Source organism: Bos grunniens, chromosome 3, assembly GCF_055505025.1.
Source record: "Bos grunniens cultivar Pamir isolate PY7600 chromosome 3, Bosgru_T2T1.0, whole genome shotgun sequence".
Taxonomy (NCBI): domain Eukaryota; kingdom Metazoa; phylum Chordata; class Mammalia; order Artiodactyla; family Bovidae; genus Bos; species Bos grunniens.
Genome location: NC_141167.1, coordinates 63,921,096 through 63,941,192, shown reverse-complemented (window position 1 = coordinate 63,941,192; position 20,097 = coordinate 63,921,096). Strand labels below are relative to the sequence as shown.

The following is a 20,097-nucleotide window of genomic DNA, read 5'->3' as shown; positions in this document are numbered from 1 at the left end:
GTTCCATGTGCTATACAGTAGGTCCATTTTAAATATAGCAGTGTGTACATGTCGATCCCTTCCTCCCATCCTTCCCCCAGAAACCCCAATTTCATTCTCTAAGTCTGTGGGTGGATCTTGTTTCTATCAATCCTTTGATGTCCTCACAGTGTGTTTTGTTTGATACCTACCAGCATACTGTACGTCTCATCTTATTACTGGACTTAAACCCTTAAGGGGACTAACTAGGACTTACTTTGACCCACATCTGGATTGTTTGACTTGCAAATAACTAAGTCCTAGGTCAATTATTATTGCAGTCCCTGTGAAGGTAAATTGGAGAAGGCAATGGCACCCCACTCCAGTACTGTTGCCTGGAAAATCCCATGGACGGAGGAGCCTGGTAGGCCGCAGTCCATGGGGTCGCTAGGAGTCGGACACGACTGAAGCGACTTAGCAGCAGCAGCAGCAGTGAAGGTAAATGAAAGAAGTCACTGCCTAAGGCTGATTTGTTATCTGGTGAAGAATGAAGAAGCTGTAGAGCAGCGGTTGAAGTAGGGAAGCGCTAACCAGACTTTGTAGAAAGTATAATTTTTCAGGATTATCTCCTAGTTAATTATTTATGGTCTTTAAACGAATATCTGTCAGAAGATAGGATGCTCTGGTCATCAAGCCCAACTTTCTAGTTTTGAAAATAGATTATGATCTAAGATGTGAAGAAAGCAAGGGGCCCTTAGATCTTGTTCTTATGACAGGTGGGGAAATGAGTCCTACTCATGTCTCAATCTCCCTCCCTTTTAGGTTTCTTAAATATAAAAATACTGGGCAGAAACTGCCTGACTGTCAATTTGCCCATTAATCAGTTTAATTACTTTTCTAAGACATGTTCCTCCTGTGTTCAAATCAGGCTCTTGGGTTTAATATTCATAAATGAGTGTAACTGCTATATTCTTTGACTGAATAAATGCTACACTGATAGACTAAAAAGCCTAGTGTTTTGAAATCTGACATTATTTGGCTTTAAAAAAATTTTATTGGAGTATAGTTGATTTACAGTGTTGTGTTAGTTTCAGGAGTACAGCAAAGTGAATCAGTTACACATCTACATATGTTGTGTTTAGTTGCTAAGTCTTGTCCGACTCTGTTGTGACCCCATGGACTATAACCCACCAGGCTCCTCTGTCCATGGCATTTTCCAGGTAAGAATACTAGAGTGGGTTGCCATTTATTTCTCCAGGGGTTCTTACTAACCCAGGGATTGAATTCATGTTTCCTGCATTGCAGACAGATTCTTTACCACTGAGCCACCAGAGAAGCGCATATGGATTCTTTTCCCATATAGGCCATTACAGAGTATTGATTAGAATTCCCTGTGCTATAGAGTAGGTCATTATTTGGCTTTGATTTACATTATTTTTACTTTCATTCACAATAAAAGTTACAACTCACACAGGTGTGGTGCTGATTATTCACTCTCTGGTTTAAAGGTTCACATGAATAATTTTTACAGCCATTAGGAAAGAGCACTTAATATATTTGTCCATTTTTTATTGTCCCAAGACTGTTGAAAGAAAATTCTGTTTTCTTGAAATTCTAGAACCATAAGGGACCGCAGTTTTGTGGTTCATGTCTGGCTGAGAACTTAAGTCCAGAGAGGTGAAGTTCTTTGCCCATGGTCACAGTTAATGACGGACCCAGGAACAGGATCCAGGTGACTGGACTGACCACGTGGGCTTTTCACAGTACAAATCACTTTCCACTCTTTATAGGAAAATCTTGACAAATACCAGGAATTTGAGGTAATGGAAAAAGAGACCAAGTAATCCCTGAACAGTTGTTCCAGATAATTTATACTGAGATAATCTACTCTGAAGAAAATTCTGGGCCAATTATATTGCTATGGATGCTTGTTAACATATGTTAAAAAAGAATTCTTGGACCCATTACATTTTATGTTGATGGTTTCTAAGAGGAAGTCACTTAGTATTGTTTCCAAATTAGAAGCACTGATTGCCTTGTTTAAAGGAATAGTGTTGCAGTTTAGAAATAATGGCTAATATCAGGCTGAAGCTTCTATGTTAATTTATTACTAGGGGAATGTGGACTTAAAACGCATAACCATGAAACTCCCTATCTTGGCTATGGTTTTTAATAAACATGAAAAACTGAGGAGGAACTCTGACCTGAATGGAGCGCTGGGAGACAGCTTTGTTTCCTGATGAAAGGGCCGCGAAAGCATCCACGAGACCATTGTTCTGAACCTGATCTGAAGCATATGTCTGCAAACCTCCTAGAATGCAATTATGTTATCGAAGTTATTTTCTAGAAAACAAATATTTGCAACATTTTAGCAATTGTTAAGATAAAATACACAAAGTACTTACTCTTTTGTGCTATTAAACATTAATATTAATAGATTAACATTAAATAGGTGTCCAGATTAACTCAGAAGCTGATACTAGTAATAATATTTTAATCCTACTAAACAAATCCTTCAGCAACATCGTCATTTGGCTACTTCAGCCCTCTGCAAAGCAATTAAGAATCCCCCATAGACCAAAACTAGTAATATAAATCTTGTGTTTTAAAGGTCACGCACTTTCATATGAGCCATTAAGCCTCACTGCAAGCGTATTGATTTATTCTTATTTTACACATAATCTTAGCAAGCTTGACTTTCAAGTTTTCTCTTAAATCAGAAAAAATGTGTATGTTACAGCAGCAAGAAATAACTGACAAGTGATGGTTATAGAAAAGTATTATATGTAGTAAACATGAGATGATATACCAGCCATGTAATCTACACCTATTTAGAACAGGTGTACCTAAGGTAGTTGATGTTAAGGCACTTTTAAACTCTTAGTGACATCTAAAATCTGAGGAGAGTGTTTTGGTCATCCTGTTGGTGCCTCACCCAGATCCCCTTATCTAGACTAACGCATCTCTCCCCAGCAGCTCTGAGTGTTAGCCAAACAGCATATAGCTGCCTCCTTTTCAGAAAATTGCCTTACAAAATGGGGCCACCCTAGCTAAAGAACAGCATGCCCCACTCACCCCTGCCCTGCCCTGACATTTTTTAACCACTGACTGATGGACACAGTGGTACAATGGTCTGTCTTTGAAGACTGGACCAAATCTGTTTTGCAGTTCTAGATCCAGAGCCTCCTGTGAGGGCAGGCTTCAGCTGGCCTCCTAATTCACATCTGTGCTTAGCTTCCCCTGCCTGATCTTAGTCCCTACTGCCCCTTTTACCTGAGAGCTCTCCCTCTGTAAACCACATGGACCCAAATCCCTTTCTCAGGCTCTGCTTCTAGGAATCCCGGCATAAGACAAACACTGTTAGAAGCAAACAGTCTGTTGTTTTAGCTGACTCAGAGGACAACTCAGCAATTGATATCCATAATTCTGGCCCTAGGTTAAACAAATTTAAACTAATAAAAACCCACTCTGCTGAAGAATAGTTCAGGTGGGATCTATTTTAACCATGTGCGTATGGAAGGTGAAGCACAATGTATGAATGTTTTACAAAGAAACTGCATTACATTCTATATTTTCAGAGTGGCCTTCTGTGTGGTTCGGCAGGCACTTTGTTTTTCCCCTGCACTTCTTGTTCACGTCCCAGTTCAGATGTCACCTTCCTGTACACTTCTTCTCCAGATGAAGTCTAGGCTCCCTTCTTCGTGCTCACTGTACCCTCTATTACTAACAGAGCACTTGTATCATGGTATTATATAGTTAGTGGCTTGTCCTCTGTCTCCCCAGGGTCTCTTGGTCAGCTGCCAACTGGAAGTGAATAGTTAACCTATTCACTAGGTTAGAATAGAAGCTCCTAGTTAACCTATTAGATTCTTTCCAATCTTTATAAGGTGTCTGGGAAGAGAGTCCCAAATGGTGTGCTGGTCCCATCTTCTCCAGACTGCCCTAATCCTAGAAACAAGGCATTAGAATAAATGAGTCGAGCCGATTCTAAAGTCATCTGGGGGTAAGGGCAGCTGATTGCTCAGTAAGATAACCCCATATCTCCTCGCCCTACCCTTCCCCTACTCCCCAGTGCACTGGAGCTCAAAGTCCAGTGGAAGAGAAAATACAGTGGGACTCAGCAGGTCACCCTTCACCTGTCATTTTTGACATCTCCTCTAGTTCCTGTGCTGCAGATGGCCCCAGGGCGACTGTGTGGATGATGGCTCCGCTTTGCTTCACCTCGTCAAAGCATGCACTTATAGTGTTGTCCTCCCCATCGGTCAGTAAGATGATTTCAGCTCCATCTGTTGGATATTTCTTCTTAATCACCTAAGGACATAATTCAGGCATGAGTTGTCACACTCAGGGTAGCCAAAGTATTGGGAAAATTGCAATTAAAGGGAACGAGAAGAGAAATTCTAGAGGGAATAAACAAAAGTGTCTGGGAATGGTCAAATATCTCTGTCTTGCAATGATACAATTATAAATCAGCAAGATTCATGGAACTTGACAGTGATTTTTTTCCTCGGTTAGCCTGTTGCAGAGAAGGCTCAGTAAGGTGGGATACAGGGCAGTCCCAGGGATGGACAGCTCTAGGGACACAGAAAAGAAGGGTTTTCTACTTTCCTTCACATGATGTCTCCTTGACAGGCTTTCAGAGGTTCCCAGATGACTTCAGAAACCATCTTCATTTAATAGGGATAATAATGGGGACTAATATATTACTATTATCATATTAGACTCATGGCAGATTTTAGCTTGCCTGGTATTCATCAGTCTTACCATTCCAGCTGTTCATGGCTGGCCTTGATTCTGATTGGTCAGTTCTCAGGTCACATATGGAGAAGGCAATGGCACCCCACTCCAGTACTCTTGCCTGGAAAATCCCATGGATGGAAGAGCCTGGTAGGCTGCAGTCCATGGGGTCACTAAGAGTCAGACACGACTGAGCGACTTCACTTTCACTTTTCACTTTCATGCATTGGAGAAGGAAATGGCAACCCACTCCAGTGTTCTTGGCTGGAGGATCCCAGGGACGGGGGAGCCTGGTGGGCTGCCATCTATGGGGTCCCACAGAGTTGGACACGACTGAAGCGACTTAGCAGCAGCAGCAGCAGTTCACATGACTTATTAAAATTTTTAACATCCCCTCTGATGAAAGCAAAACATTTTGTTCTTATTAATCCCTAGTTCCTAGCTGTCTTATGACACCTATGTCTCAACATAGATAATCTGTGTCTGGTAGACACAGATTATGTTTTTTATGTGATATAGAGAAGTTATACCTTGTGCCAATATTGGGTAAGAAGGAAAATCAGATAAAAATCATAATGTTTATGAAGAGGAAGGCAAAAGTTCACCTTCCCTTAAAAAGAGGAAGGGAGACTCAGACGTAGAGGAAACAAGTAATTCTAAGTAACTCCAATCTCTGGACCAGACTCTCAGGAAGGGAAGAAACTTGATGTAGATTAAAAGAGCTGAAAGCAGAGGAGACTTCTGCCCCACTCCTTTTTAGAGGGGGCTGCTCCACAAAGGATGAAGGCAGAACTCTGATTGCTGTCATGTGAGGAAGCCTGGAGCCCAGGAGCCCAGGAGCCTGTCAGCTGTGGTTGAGACCTCAGTCTGACCAAGCTGCAGGGCTCACTCAGTCATGTCTGACTCTTTGTGACTCTATGGACTGAAGCCCACCAGGCTGCTCTGTCCTTGGGATTCTCCAGGCCAGTATACTGGAGTGCGTTGCCATTTCCTTCTCCTAGGGATCTTTACAACCCAGGGATTGAACCCAGGTCTCCTGCATTGCAGGCAGATTCCTTACTATCTGAGCCACCAGAGAAGCCCCTGAGAGGCCAGAGGAAGGGCTCAATTTGGATTCCCTTGTCTCACTCCCCATCATTGTTGTGTGTCATGGAAAACATGCAGAAGTCTGCAAGTATCCATAGGGAAAATGGAAATCAGCTGACTTGAGAATTGGCAGGCAAGAGGACAATTTATCTTGTCCCAGAAGCTAAGGGGTGTGCAACCTCCCAAGAGCTAGATGCAGGACATGGGGTGCTCAGGGCTGTGCTCCAGCATTGAGAGCCAGAGTGTGGTGAGTCAGCTGGTAGAAAACCAATGGGCACTGAACAAGCTAAGAAAACAAGTAAAGTCCAGTGGCCCCAGCTCAACAGACACCACTGCCATACTTGAGCAGGGTCCTCACCAGGGGCCAGCAGGGAACTTGAGACAGGGCAGGATCCAAGGCCCTTTGCCTCATCACCCTGTGGCCACACACAACCTCCTCCCACCCCATACCTGGGCTCTGTAGGGCAGGAGGAGCATCTAAATTCCAACTGTGTGCCTCACATACTGTCTCACCCACTGAAGTAGGAAATGCAGAACCAGAACTTCCCTCGTCACCATCAGGCCATCTGGTATCAGTCATTTCCCCTCGCGTTTTGTATACCATGAGTTCCGTAGACATGTCAGTGATTTCAGTGTCAGTTTCCCTCCCTTACTTGCTTCTTTAATCAAAATGTGTGGGTGAGTGGCAGAGGTAAGAGAACCCAGGTGCACAAAGGCATCTGGAGAAAGGTTGTGAAGCTGACTGTGTATGCAATAAAATCCACTTCTAGGGAACTGATCTTCAAAGTGGAATAAAAGGGCCAGAGGGTCAGACTGCATATGAGGGAATGCTTGAGTCCACTGTCAACATGAAACACGTGAGCTGAAAACTAAATATTCCTGCTGCTGCTTGGAAATTGGGAATAGCCCCATTGATGTGTTGCGCCCCAAGCAGACAGAAGGTAGACTTTCCCAAAACACTGCAGAGATTCTGAGACCTTAGACCAGCCAGCTTCTCTCAGCCTCCTATTATTTATTTCATGGGACTAAATAGCCCCTAATAAATATAGAATATCATAGTTTATGTTTGGATCATTTAAGCATCTGATATAATCAAATAGCTCAATTTAATTTTATTTATTGAGAACCTCCTATATAAAAGATATTGTACCAGAAGTTAAAAGATAATTCATATCTCGGAACAAGTTTTGTTTGAGCAAAGGACATGACAGGAAAGAAGACAGAAGAGCTAAAACTCTTGAGATAGTTTTAAAAGTAGAAAACAAGTTCATAGCATTCAGAAAGAGAAACTATACAGTTGAAAGGATCAGGAAAGACATCAAGAAATAGTGTCTGTGATGGATATGTGGAGGAAGAGTATGATTAGAGATAGCAAGGAGGGATGAAAAATTAAATAGGGAACTGGCTGGGCAAAAGTGTGCAAACTGCTGGCAAAGGACAGGTAATCTAATTTGCTTAAGCATAAATATCTGGAAGAGAGTCCCAGGTGCTTAAGCCTGGAAAGGTAGGTAATGGCTATATTATAAAATAAATTAAATATTAGATTGAAAAATTTTACTTAGCTTTGTTGAAAATGGGGAGAGATTGAGACATAAGTAGAGGGGTGACATGATTGGATGATCAGATGGGATCTTTGGATACATCCCTAATACAATTAGACTCGCAGTTCTAAGCCCTCCTATTTCAAACTTAAACCATTTGCTTGCCCAAAAGGAGGTCTTATATACCCAAAAGTTTGGAATGTTAATCTACTTCAAAATTTAACCATAACTCTAAGTTTACTTTTTTCTTCAGAGAAGATATTCTCTTATATCCCTGTGTACCTTTCATCATAGCATGCATTAGTGTATGATTATACACTTATTTATGTGACTACGAGGTTAAAGAATCTTCCCCCAGTAAGATTTTAAGCTCCATGACAGCAGGTGTGGTATGTTTGGCCCTCATGGTACTCTTAATGCCTGGCACATTGCAATGCCCGGCATGTAGAAGTAACACCATGAATGTTTCAGATGAAAGCAGAAAAGCATGAATGCACAGATGCAGAAAAACACAAAAGCATGAATGAATTAGTTAACAGTTTTGGGGGCCTGTGTTACTGCATCATTTGGACCATTGCTCTGCCCTTGGTTGTCTAATTCAGCTAAACATGAGGCATGCATAGAAATACTGGAAAAGGTAATTTCTTAGGAGACATAAATTGTAAACATTGGCAAACCATGATAGGGGAACTTGTCTCACAGTGAATGCTGATCGAAGCCCAGAGCAGATGGATGTTCCTCCTGAGGCTGTTGTGGGTAAGCTTTTGGTAAGCGTGTCTCTTTCAGTGGCACTGTTTATCTGTACAAGTTCACTTTGTACATAGGCAGCACTGTCAAACGTCACCATCCCGACCCAGGACCCTTGCTCAATCGTCTGCAGAAGGAAGAGTTTGCCTGCTTGATTCAGTCGCTTAAGGCGGTTACCAATCTAAATGGAAAAGGAGAAGAAAAGCAGTCAGGTTAGGTTTGGACCGGCAGACTGACAACAGAACAGAGGGAATTTGGAAGTAGGTGCCTCGGTGCAGAGTAAATAACAACAAGCTTATGCAAGGCATATCCTTCTATGGAGGAAAATTTCTCCTTTATATTTAGCAGTATATTTGAATACAATTTCAGGGCTTTTGTATAAATAACTCTAAAAGCTAAATCCAGGTTTGGCTTTAGTTCATTAGTTCAATGTCCTAGAAATAGTTTTATAAATATACATATTGTCAGGAAAACATAAAAAAGGTTAATTTTATATAGTTCATCAGATCTTTGCTCACAAATTGAAAGCTATTTGGCAAATGAGACACTTGATGCTGAATTTGTGTTGAATAAAGTGAAGGTGGCCTTTTTTGATGTAAATATTATGCTTGTAACTGTTCTGACCTTTGGGGTTGTGTTTATTCACAGCCAGTTCCAAGATGTGGTCTAGATCATATCATATAGAAATATGAGATGAGCATCCAGAAGACCAAGACCCACTGAACTTACTGTCATGCTTCCAGACTTATCAAGGACTAAACACACAATTCTTTGTCCGATCTGCAGCAATGAGAAGGTGGGACTGGGTGGCTGTGTTGTCATAGGAGTTGTTGTCTTAAAATCCTCTGAATCTTGGATCACTTCCCATGTGCTCCGGTGATTGCATTTTTTGTTTTGCTCGTTTGGGGCTTCTCTATTGTGGTTTTTTTCTGTACAGAATTCAACCACCTAAAATTGTCAGTAAAATGATACAGATAACAGTAAATACTTGTTAAAATTGTTAATAATTTGACTAAAATATTCTAAGTGTAGATTTACATTTACATGACCTCCTTCTCAGTCTGCCTTGGGGAAAATCACAGTGAAAATTCAGAGCTTCTATCTCAAAACATGTCTTTGACGTCATTGGACCCTTTGTGCTCCTCAAGAATCTATTTACTTGTTCTTAGCTTCCCTTCTATTTCTCAAATTTTCCATTGCAAGCAATCACCAGTATCCTCAAGCCACCTATATCTCAACATTTCTCCCCTGGTACCATTTTCTCTCTCCATTCCTTCACTTACTGCTCACTTTCTTAGTTTCCAGTGATTTAAAAATACCTTGTTTCAACTTTCAATACCCAACATTCCAGCTCTCTCCAAAATCCAATTGGATGTCCCACAGGATCTTCCACCTCAGGTGTTCATAACTGAACACATCACCTTTCCTTTGACTCTGCTCCTCTTCATCACCAAGCATTTCCTAACTTGATGTCACCACTATCTATTCAGTTACCTAAATCAGGAAACGCTTTTCCTTCCTTCTTCCCTCTGCAAAATAACACCATCAATACACTTCACTCTCTCTCCAGGACATTGTCTTTTTTCCTTCTCCAATGGAATGTCCATCATTCAAGCCCTCATGGTCCCTCCCTCAACTACTGGAGTCTCCTATCTGACTTTTCCATACTGCTCTACTCCACACTTGCCAGGAACATAGTCCTTCTTATTCCTGTACTTAATATCTTTTTGCGGCTCATCATTGCTCACACACTACAATCCAGACTACTTCACTTCACTCTCTATCCTTGCTCTGGCTGTGCATCCCAAGGCTCTAATTTTCCCTATTGCAGCCTATAAGTGCTCAAGGTTGCCAGACTGTTTATATATCTCTGTGTCTGCTCACCATTCCCACTATGTTGAGGAGTTCTTCCTATGTCTTCTGCCTTGTGAACTCTACCTTCATGTTTCAGCCCCAAAAGTTATTTTCAAAATGTTTTCTCATTTCATACACTTTCTGCAAAGAATTTCCACTCAACCTTGTGACCTCAAAGTACCCTATAAGAAATTTAAATAAGGCCCCTTTAACATTATAGTGTACTTACTGATGGATGAAAATTAATCTATGACAGAACCCTGTCTCATTAAATTTGCTTCCTCAAAACTTAGCCCTATATCTGATATAACATAAAAGCTCGATGTAAGTTTGTTGTTGTTATTTTTAATAACATTTACCAATCTGTACGTCAGTGGTTTTTAAAATCTACAGAATGGCAGTAGTTGTTAGGCAAGAACTATAGGAGAACATATGCAATAGACAATACAAACACAGCCAATAAATGATAGTGTCTTCCCCTTTCTTCCAGGCAAGAGTACTGGAGTGGGTTGCCATTTCCTTATTTGGGGGATTTAAAAAGGAGGCTTAGTACACAAAAAAGGTATAAACTAATTCTTCCTCTCAGTGACTTTACAGTATTATATTCAATTAAAAATCCTAAATATCTGGGATTCAAGTAATGTAAAAAGTCATCATTAGCTGGAAAACATTTATTTTTCTCTTTATTTGTATTTTTCAGATTGTTTTGGCAGTGTTTCCATATGATCATCCCTAGAGTAGGAAATGGCAAACCACTCCAGTATTCTTGACTAGAGAATTCCTTGGACAGAACAGGCTGGTGGGCTATAGTCCATGGATTCGCAAAGAGTCAGACACAACTGAGCAACTAACAGTTTCACTTTCTGTATTATCATTATAGCTACTTTTTAGCAAGGGAACCTAAAATGCTTTTTTGTAAACCCCAAGCAGAGGCTCCCAAACCTGACTGTGCATCAACTTTAACTGTGACTAATTTAAAACAATCTAGTCCCCCCTTTGGAAGTTGCTGAATTATCCTGGAAATAAACTACAAAGCCAGACTGAAGGATGGCCTTAGTGAATCACATTTTAAAAGCTTATCTTTGTTAGGGCTTCCCTTGTGGCTCAGCTGGTAAAGAATCTACCTGCAGTGTGGGGACCTGGGTTAGATCCCTGGTTGGGAAGATCCCCTGGAGAAGGGAAAGGTTACCCACTCCAGTATTCTGGCCTGGAGAATTCCATGAACTTTACAGTCCATGGGATAACAAAGAATAGGACATGACTGAGCAACCTTCACTTTCACTTTATTGTTATAGATAGACCCTTGCAAGTTACTACACTCTTATCCAAAAAGAAAACATAATTTTGTGTAAAAGACTGGGAAGATAAGAGACATTCTGCACTGAAGTCACTTAACTGATGGATTTATCTTAGTTTGTGCAAATTTGCTGATGTATATGTTTGGCATTAATAAAGATAATTTGTCAAGTTTATTTTATGAGCAGTGGTCATTTAAAAAATTTTTAAGAAATGCAGATGATCGCTGACTTACAATGGTTGAACTTTCAATTTTTTGACTTTATTATGGTACAAAAGCAATACACGTTCAGTAGAAACCGTACTTCAGATTTTGAATTTTGATCTTTTCCTGGGTTGTGGCATGCAGTATGATACTCTCTGGTGATGGTGGCTAGTGGCATTGAGCTGTACGTAGCTTCTAGTGAACCAGATGATTGTGAGGGTAAATAACTAATGTACTTACAGCCATTCTGTCTTTTTACTTCTGTACCGTATTCAATAAATTACAGGACACATTCAACACCTTATTATACCACAGATTTTATGGTAGATGATTTTGCCCAGAAATTAATGTAAATGTTCTGAGGATACATGAGGCAGGCTGGGCTAAGTTAAGATGTTTGGTAGGTGAGGTATATTAAATGCATCTCCAACTTACAATGGGATGGAGGAAGATCAGTATTTTAAAACTACTTAAAGCTATTAAAATTATGTAAAAACTCCCTAATGGCACCAACATTCTTAAAAAGATAGAAAATTTTAGTTAACAACCAAAAACAAATATGCAGGCTGAAAAATCTCTGAAAGTTAAAGGTTACTGATCATGTCCTTATTACTCACAAAAAAAAGTACCTGATCCCCCGGATGAATTTCTTATTTAACCAACTCTTGTGCTTGTCTGTCTTTAAGGATATTTGAAGTAGTTCTAAGTCATTAAGCTAAAAGCTAGTGGAAGAGAGAAGTTGGAGAAGCAAAAAAAAAAAAAAAAAGCAACTAAACAAACAAACAAAAAAACTAAGCAAGGGGTCTGGGGAAGATAGGACTTTATTCCTGATTATGTTCTCCTGTCTTGTCCAATAGAGAAAAGCTGCTCACTCTTACTTGACTTGACTTGAAATAGATTTAAGGGCTAGATCTGATAAACAGAGTGCCTGATGAACTATGGATGGAGGTTTGTGACATTGTACAGGAAACGGATCAAGACCATCCCCAAGAAAAAGAAATGAAAAAAGTCAAAACAGCTGTCTGAGGAGGCCTTACAGATAGCTGTGAAAAGAAGAGAAGCGAAAAGCAAAGGAGAAAAGGAAAAATATACCCATTTGAATGCAAAGTTCCAAAGAATAGCAAGGAGAGGTAAGAAAGCCTTCCTCAGCGATCAATGCAAAGAAAGAGAGAGAACAACAGAGGGAAAGACTAGAGATCTCTTCAAAAAAATTAGAGATACCAAGGGAACATTTCATGCAAAGATGGGCTCAATAAAGGACAGAAATGGTATGGACCTAACAGAAACAGAAGATATTAAGAAGAGGTAGCAAGAATACACAGAAGAACTATACAAAAAAGATCTTCATAACCCAGATAATCACGAAGGTGTGATCACTGACCTAGAGCCAGACATCCTGGAATGCGAAGTCAAGTGGGCCTTAGGAAGTATCACTACGAACAAAGCTAGTGGAGGTGATGGAATTCTTGTTTAACTATTTAAAATCCTAAAAGATGATGCTGTGAAAGTGCTTCACTCAATATGTCAGCAAATTTGGAAGACTCAACAGTGGCCACAGGACTGGAAAAGGTCAGTTTCATTCCAATCCCAAAGAAAGGCAATGCCAAAGAATGCTCAAACTACCGCACAATTGCACTCATCTCACACGCTAGTAAAGTAATGCTCAAAATTCTCCAAGCCAGGCAATACGTGAACTATAAACTTCCAGATGTTCAAACTGGTTTTCAAAAAGGCAGAGGAACCAGAGATCAAGTTGCCAACATCTGCTGGATCATGGAAAAAGCAAGAGAATTCCAGAAAAACATCTATTTCTGCTTTATTGACTATGCCAAAGCCTTTGACTGTGTGGATCACAATAAACTGTGGAAAATTCTGAAAGAGATGGGAATACCAGACCACCTGACCTGCCTCCTGAGAAACGTGTATGCAGGTCAGGAAGCAACAGTTAGAACTGGACATGGAACAACAGACTGGTTCCAAATAGGAAAAGGAGTACGTCAAGGCTGTATATTGTCACCCTGCTTATTTAACTTCTATGCAGAGCACATCATGAGAAACGCTGGACTGGAAGAAGCACAAGCTGGAATCAAGATTGCCGGGAGAAATATCAATGATCTCAGATACACAGATGACACCACCCTTATGGCAGAAAGTGAAGAGGAACTAGCCTCTTGATGAAGGTGAAAGAGGAGAGTGAGAAAGTTGGCTTAAAGCTCAGCATTCAGAAAACTAAGATCATGGCATCCGGTCCCATCACTTCATGGCAAATAGATGGGGAAACAGTGGCTGACTTTATTTTTTTGGCCTTCAAAATCACTGCAGATGGTGATTACAGCCATGAAATTAAAAGATGCATACTCCTTGGAAGGAAAGTTATGATCAACCTAGACATCATATTAAAAAGCAGAGACATTACTTTGTCAACAAAGGTCCATCTAGTCAGGCTATGGTTTATCCAGATGTATGGATGTGAGAGTTGGACTGTGAAGAACGCTGAGTGCTGAAGAATTGATGCTTTTGAACTGTGGTGTTGGAGAAGACTCTTGAGAGTCCCTTGGACTGCAAGGAGGTCCAACCAGTCCATCCTAAGGGAAATCAGTCCTGGGTGTTCATTGAAAGGACTGATGTTGAAGCTGAAACTCCAGTATTTTGGCCACCTCATGTGAAGAGCTCACTCATTTGAAAAGACCCTGATGCTGGAAAAGATTGAAGGCAGGAGAATAAGGGGACGACAGAGGATGAGATGGTTGGATGGCATCACCAACTCAATGGACATGAGTTTGGGTAAACTCTGGGAGTTGATGATGAACAGGGAGGCCTGGTGTGCTGCAGTTCATGGGGTTGCAAAGAGTCGGACATGAACGAGCCACTGAACTGATACTGATACTTGACTTCCTAACATTTCACCCTGTCTTGCATCATCTGGGATAAAAACCTCACTAAACTCATGTCAAGAACAAAAGAAGAAAAAGGACATGGCACTTACAGTATCAATACTTTGTGAATACATTATGGAAGCCTTCTCCCTCTGATCCTTATGAGGTATGAATTCACATCCTTCTTCATACAGTCCTGTTTTTCTGTCAAGTTTGCATGGTTGAGTGACACAGCTTCCTCCTTGACACTTCTGTATTACAGTTTCACCAGTAAAACCTTCTGAACATCTGCAGATATATTCAGGTTAGATATTTAAGTGAAATGATAATTTCAAAATGTTGGACTCTGGTCAGTTTCTACAGACAGCATTGTTTACAATTTCCCTTTATAATTTAAGAAATACATGTAGCACCTTAAATATTAAAATTATCAAATTCTCATCAGAGTAATTTTGTTTACCAGAAAGTATCTGAGGGGTTCCAAAAATGATATCAGAATGTGTTTCTATGCAGCAGAAAAGCTAAGGCTGTCTTACAGCCACTGTTAAGAATTAATAAGGATCAAAGTCCTAAGGCACTTCCTAATCTGGTCCTCTCATTCCTGGAAAATCAAGAGCCTCTTTTGTTTCTCTAAAAAGTTTTGCTGACAACTTTTTCTTTGTTTGTTTGTTTTGATCCAGCTAGTTTATGTCATACAGTTTTTCCATAGTTCTTGTGTGTTTATATAGATATTTTAGATTTTTATTTATATGCTTATGAGTTTGTCACTATTGTGAATGGAGTACTTTTCCCCACATCTTATTTTTTGAGTATATAAAAAACATATGAACATAGGAAATTTGGAAAATAGGACGAGTATAAAGAAGAGAAGAAAAAAATCATATCCCACTCTCAGATAAACTATTGTTAATGTACTAAAGCATTTCCTTCTCTATGTATCAGCATAACATTCTATGTATAGCTTTACTGCCTGATCTTATAAAACTTATTTTAGTACATTTAAATTGTAATGTATTATTATAATTCATAATATTCTTTCAAAATGTGACTTTAATAACTTCACATTTTGAAATTACAACGTGAATTTAGCCTAATTTACTTAATTTTTTTCCTCCATGAATTTTTCGGTGCTAAAAATAAAACTTCTGTGAATAAATGAAATTGGTGCATCACATTTTGAATCTATTTCCAAGCTTGCTATGACTGACATCCAGAATAAATGGTCAGATTCAGAAATTTGAACATTTTAAAGCCTGTTGATAGAGCTCATTCTAATATTTCCTTTAAAATGGATTGTTAAACGTAAGATTAGTAGATCAAGAAATAGGAAAGAATTCTAGAGATTTGATATGTGTCATCAAATTGCTTTCCAAGAAGGTTATTCTAGTTTATTTCTCTGATAACCGTCTATGAGAACACTCATCCTGTTAGGAGAATCACACTGACTGAAACTGCCCACCCTGGCCAGACACCATAGTAAACATTTGCATGAGTTGTTTTATGACAGGAGGTCCTGGTAAGGAACACTACTAATAAGCCACCACCAATCAGAAGAGTTCAGGAAAGGTCAAAAGGAGATACCACAGGTCCGACCACCTCCCAGAATCCTTCTCTCTGGCATCCATCTTGGCTGAACAAGGCATGCACCACCAGGAAGGACTCTGAGTCAGAATGATTGGCTAAAGACAACCCGGAAACTAATCCCATCACCATAAAACCCAAGCCATGTGGCAGAGCTGTTTTCCTGGGTTCCCTTACCCTACTGCTCTCCACCCAGGTGCCCTTTCCCAGTAAAATCTCTTGCTTTGTCAGCACATGTGTCTCCTCAGACAATTCATTTCCAAGTGTAGACAAGAGCCCAGTTTCGGGCCCTGGAAGGGGTCCCCCTTCCTGCAACAATCCCACCGACAGGCACTAGTACTAGGTAATAAACGATTGTCATCTTTGTCAAATCTGCACCTCTTTGACTACTAATGTCTGACCATTTTTACATTTCTACTGGCCATTTTTATTTCTTCTTTTATATAGATTATTTTCTCGTGTCTATTTTTCTATTAGGGTGTTATATTGTTTTCTTTTATCTGTTATAATGCTAAGCTTTTAAAGGCCTGTTTTTTAAATATTTGCAAACATTTTTTTCTGTTTTTTATTTTTAATTTAGTTTATGTTTGATTTATATGCAAAAAGTTTTAAATTTATATGTAGTCAAATTTATCATTCTTTTAGTTATGTCTTTTTCCAACTCTTGAATGCATAGAAAGACATTCACCATTTAGGAATATGATATTTATTAATATACTTCTTGTTTTCATCATGGTTTTATTTTTTTATATTGAATAAATCTATCCAGTTGAAAGAGAGTCTATTAATAGTTAAAAATTGTCCTGACATCTAAAGAAATCTTGTCTTTCCTTGTGGATTTATAATTCTAGCTATATCAAATAGTAAATTATTTCGTGCCTACTAATTTGCATTGTTTTAATTAATGTAGCTTTATTGTATATTTAAAATTCAACAAGAAAATTTTCCTTTATTACTATACTTTTTCAAAAATGTTTGCAGCTGCTATCTACTGGATAAGCTCAGGGTCTTTAAAATGAGGTAAAAATAGAAATGTTTTGACTAAAGTTTCATAAGACGTATATATTAATTTGGGTTGAATTTACATATTCTATGAATTTAAAATATCTGTTAATCTTAATTTTCTTTTAAATTCTTTAGAAGGATTTTGTGTTGTGGTTTTCTTCAGATGTAACTTTTACATTTCTTAGAGTTTTCTTCAAATATATCTGGTTGCCTTATTGACTTCCCTTGTCAATTTTAATTTCTTTTTTTCCCTTCAGGGTTTCAAAGTGGATCACATTATCATCTGCCTAGAAACAATTTTCTCTCTCTCTTTCTAGGAGCCCCTGTTATTTTAACCTTCCCAACACATTATTGCATTGGCTACAACTTTCTAAAAATGATAATTTCTAGTAGTTCCCATTCTTATTATATTCCTGGGAATGTTTAGTGATTCCCTACTAAATATTATGTAGGCAGTTGGCTTTCAACTGATGTTCTGCTTCATATTAAGGAAGCCTTCTATTATGGGTAGTACTGTCATCTTTGTAGTTGTTTCTGAGCCTTATAAGTAATAAAAAATTGGTAGATAAACAATAAATACTATTTGTATTTTAAAACAAAATTTATTGTTAAGAGGACATGGTAATTATGTCAGTTTTGCAAAATGTTATCTGTGGAAGGATGAAAATTATGTATAATTTCTAGAATATCCCTTAGAAAGAATATATACTAATCAGCTTTTTTCTCAAGGGGAATACAGTTTCCATCTGGAAGCATAGCAAGAAGTGGGAAAGGTAGATGGGATGAATGTCATCTGTGGGCTGAGATTTGAGAGGTTCACCTAACATGATCGCATCAACAGAGTGACACTGGGGAATGGACTCTATAGTGTGGCGGGGAACAAGCCAAAGGAATCAGTAGACTGTGTACAGCTCTGGGAGGTACTTAGTGTCTTTTTATACCTAAAGTGACATAAGAGGAGAGAAATGTCAAATGACAGAATTTGAGTGTAATAAAGAAAAGGGAAAGCAGAAAGCAGTGATGCTCCTATGGGAGAAAGGGAATGCCAAGGCAGAGTTCTGAATTCCATGAAGCTTCCTTTGGAAACTGTGCTGAGTAAAGACAGTAAAGAAACCAAAGCTGAGTGCATCTCCTTAAAGAGCCATCATGGGAGTAGAACTAGAAGCAAAAGTGAAGAGGGGTGTTGCCCCAGCTCTAGTCTTTTAAAAGAGGCTGTTGTTTTTAACTGAGGTATAAATGTGCAAGCTTATCAAATTCCTTCCGAATCTGCTGGAATAATTTTCTTTTTTTCTCGATATACTATATTAATTACTTACCTATTATCATAGCATTTTCTGATACCTGGAAGATATCCTTCTTGGCCTTGGTGTGTTTGTTATATCTGTATAATATTAGTCCAGGTGTAATTTACTATGCTTTTATTTGTAATCTTTTTGGAAAGCTGTATCTACACAATTCTTTTTCATGCCATCTGTCAGGTTTTAGTATCTGAATTATGCCAACTCTCTAAAATGAATTGGGAAGCTCCCTATCTTTTATATTTGTACAAAAGCAGTTTATTCCCTGAAACTGTTGAGTCCAAGAACTTACCTGTAAAATTACGGCAGCCAGGGTACTTTCTAAGTATTCAGTTTGCATTCTACTGACACCATACAGGGTTTTGTTCAAATTGGGAGAAATTTTGTTTTGTTTTGATGTTTGGACTGTCTTTCAGCTAAGCTCCCCCAGTGTCTCTCAGGTCCATTCATTCTGATATAGTTCACACAGATAACTATTCTACCTGCAAGGAGCTGAAGCTTTATGTCTCTGATTATGAGACAGGAAGATGGAGATCCTGAATGTAGAACCTGTGAGTTTCTTCTAGTTGTACACACACAAAGAGGCTAATGGTTTGTAGTTGCAGAGTAGAGAATTCATCTAAGGCACTTGTAAAGTGAACAAAAGTAGTAGTTTTATGGGAAAAGCTGAAAGAGAAGACACTAAGAATGAAAGAGGAAAATATGATGATAAGACTGGCATTTTAAAAATATTCAAGACAAAATTGGTTACAATTTAAAACAGTTTAGGAAAATTAATCAAAATATACATACACTACTGGTTTTCTTCTTTTGTTGGATAGGTAGAATTTCTGGTCATTATTATATTCATTAAATACTCCCCATCGTAGATGAGCCCATTCATGGACAAATGCCCTTCCTGTGGAAAAATGTTTTAAACACCTAATTACAATAAGAATGGCACAATTACCATCTTAAATTCAGAGCAAGTAATTCTTCTGAAAATTATTATGCTTTGCTTTTTTAAGTTAAAGATTTAATTTGATATGACAGTTGTACATTTCTATAAATATGACTACTTATTTTGGATTGTCAAGTGCTAATTAGGCACTTAGTAAGTACCAGGAAGCTGTTTATTCAAAGGTAGAACTAGTGCCCTGTGCTCACACATCTCATGGTCTAGCAGATGACACACATCATTTTAGATAGCTAAAATCTTTAGGGTTGCAAGTGTAATGATGGAGGTCAGCACAGGCTGACCTGTAGGGCAGCCAAGAAGGTCCTTCTTCCCAATGACCCAAATGTGGACAGATCTCAAGGTCTGCCTACTCCACATCTGCCTTTTTGCTGTGACATATTCTCACCCTTCCAGTCTCATTGCCACTTACTCCTGAACTACTGTGACACTCACCCAGCTGGCTCCATGCCTCCAGTCTTCAATGACTTACCCACGGTGCTTGGGGTTAAGTCCAACTTCTCAACATGCGTACAAGGTCCCTGATGATTCAGGCCCTGTTCCTCTCTGCAGCCATATTTCTTGCTGTTCTCCACCCACTTTGAAAACTCCGTATTGACAATGGATTCCTGAACCCCTTTTAGTTTCTAGAGTCACACAGTATGACTTGCTCATCTCTGATCTTTTTTACGTATTTTTCCTCTGCTTGGAATACCGTCTCCCTATCTCTGACTGGGAGATAACTCCTACTCTTCTTTCAAAATTAAGCTTATATCCAGATAGAAGCCTTCTCTGACATCTTCAAACTAGTTCAGGTACCCCTCCTTTTTCACTTTCATTATATTCCATTATGGAATTTGTCATGCTTTATTGCCATTGCTTATTTTCCAGTCTCTCACTATAGACTCTTGTCTCCATGAAAACAGGTACCATGACTTCTTCATTGTCATGTCTTGGCCCATATTGTCTAGAACTTAAA

The 20,097-nt window shown here is 39.1% G+C and overlaps 1 protein-coding gene and 1 long non-coding RNA gene across 2 annotated transcripts in view; one reads left to right on the top strand and one right to left on the bottom strand.

The window, feature by feature from the left end:
- Positions 1–20,097, top strand: part of LOC147375717 (uncharacterized) — a 284,991-nt gene that overhangs the window by 251,131 nt on the left and 13,763 nt on the right. The window lies entirely within an intron of this gene.
- The window catches only part of CLCA1 (chloride channel accessory 1), a 34,092-nt gene that overhangs the window by 6,255 nt on the left and 7,740 nt on the right, over positions 1–20,097 (bottom strand). Inside the window, exons 4-9 of the mRNA XM_086390928.1 lie at positions 18,977–19,082; positions 14,411–14,588; positions 8,799–9,017; positions 8,023–8,250; positions 4,095–4,269; positions 2,163–2,269 (exon numbers count right to left, since the gene is read on the bottom strand). Of these exons, the coding sequence (XP_086247054.1) occupies positions 2,163–2,269; positions 4,095–4,269; positions 8,023–8,250; positions 8,799–9,017; positions 14,411–14,588; positions 18,977–19,082 (1,013 nt within the window). The remainder of the gene's footprint in view (positions 1–2,162; positions 2,270–4,094; positions 4,270–8,022; positions 8,251–8,798; positions 9,018–14,410; positions 14,589–18,976; positions 19,083–20,097) is intronic.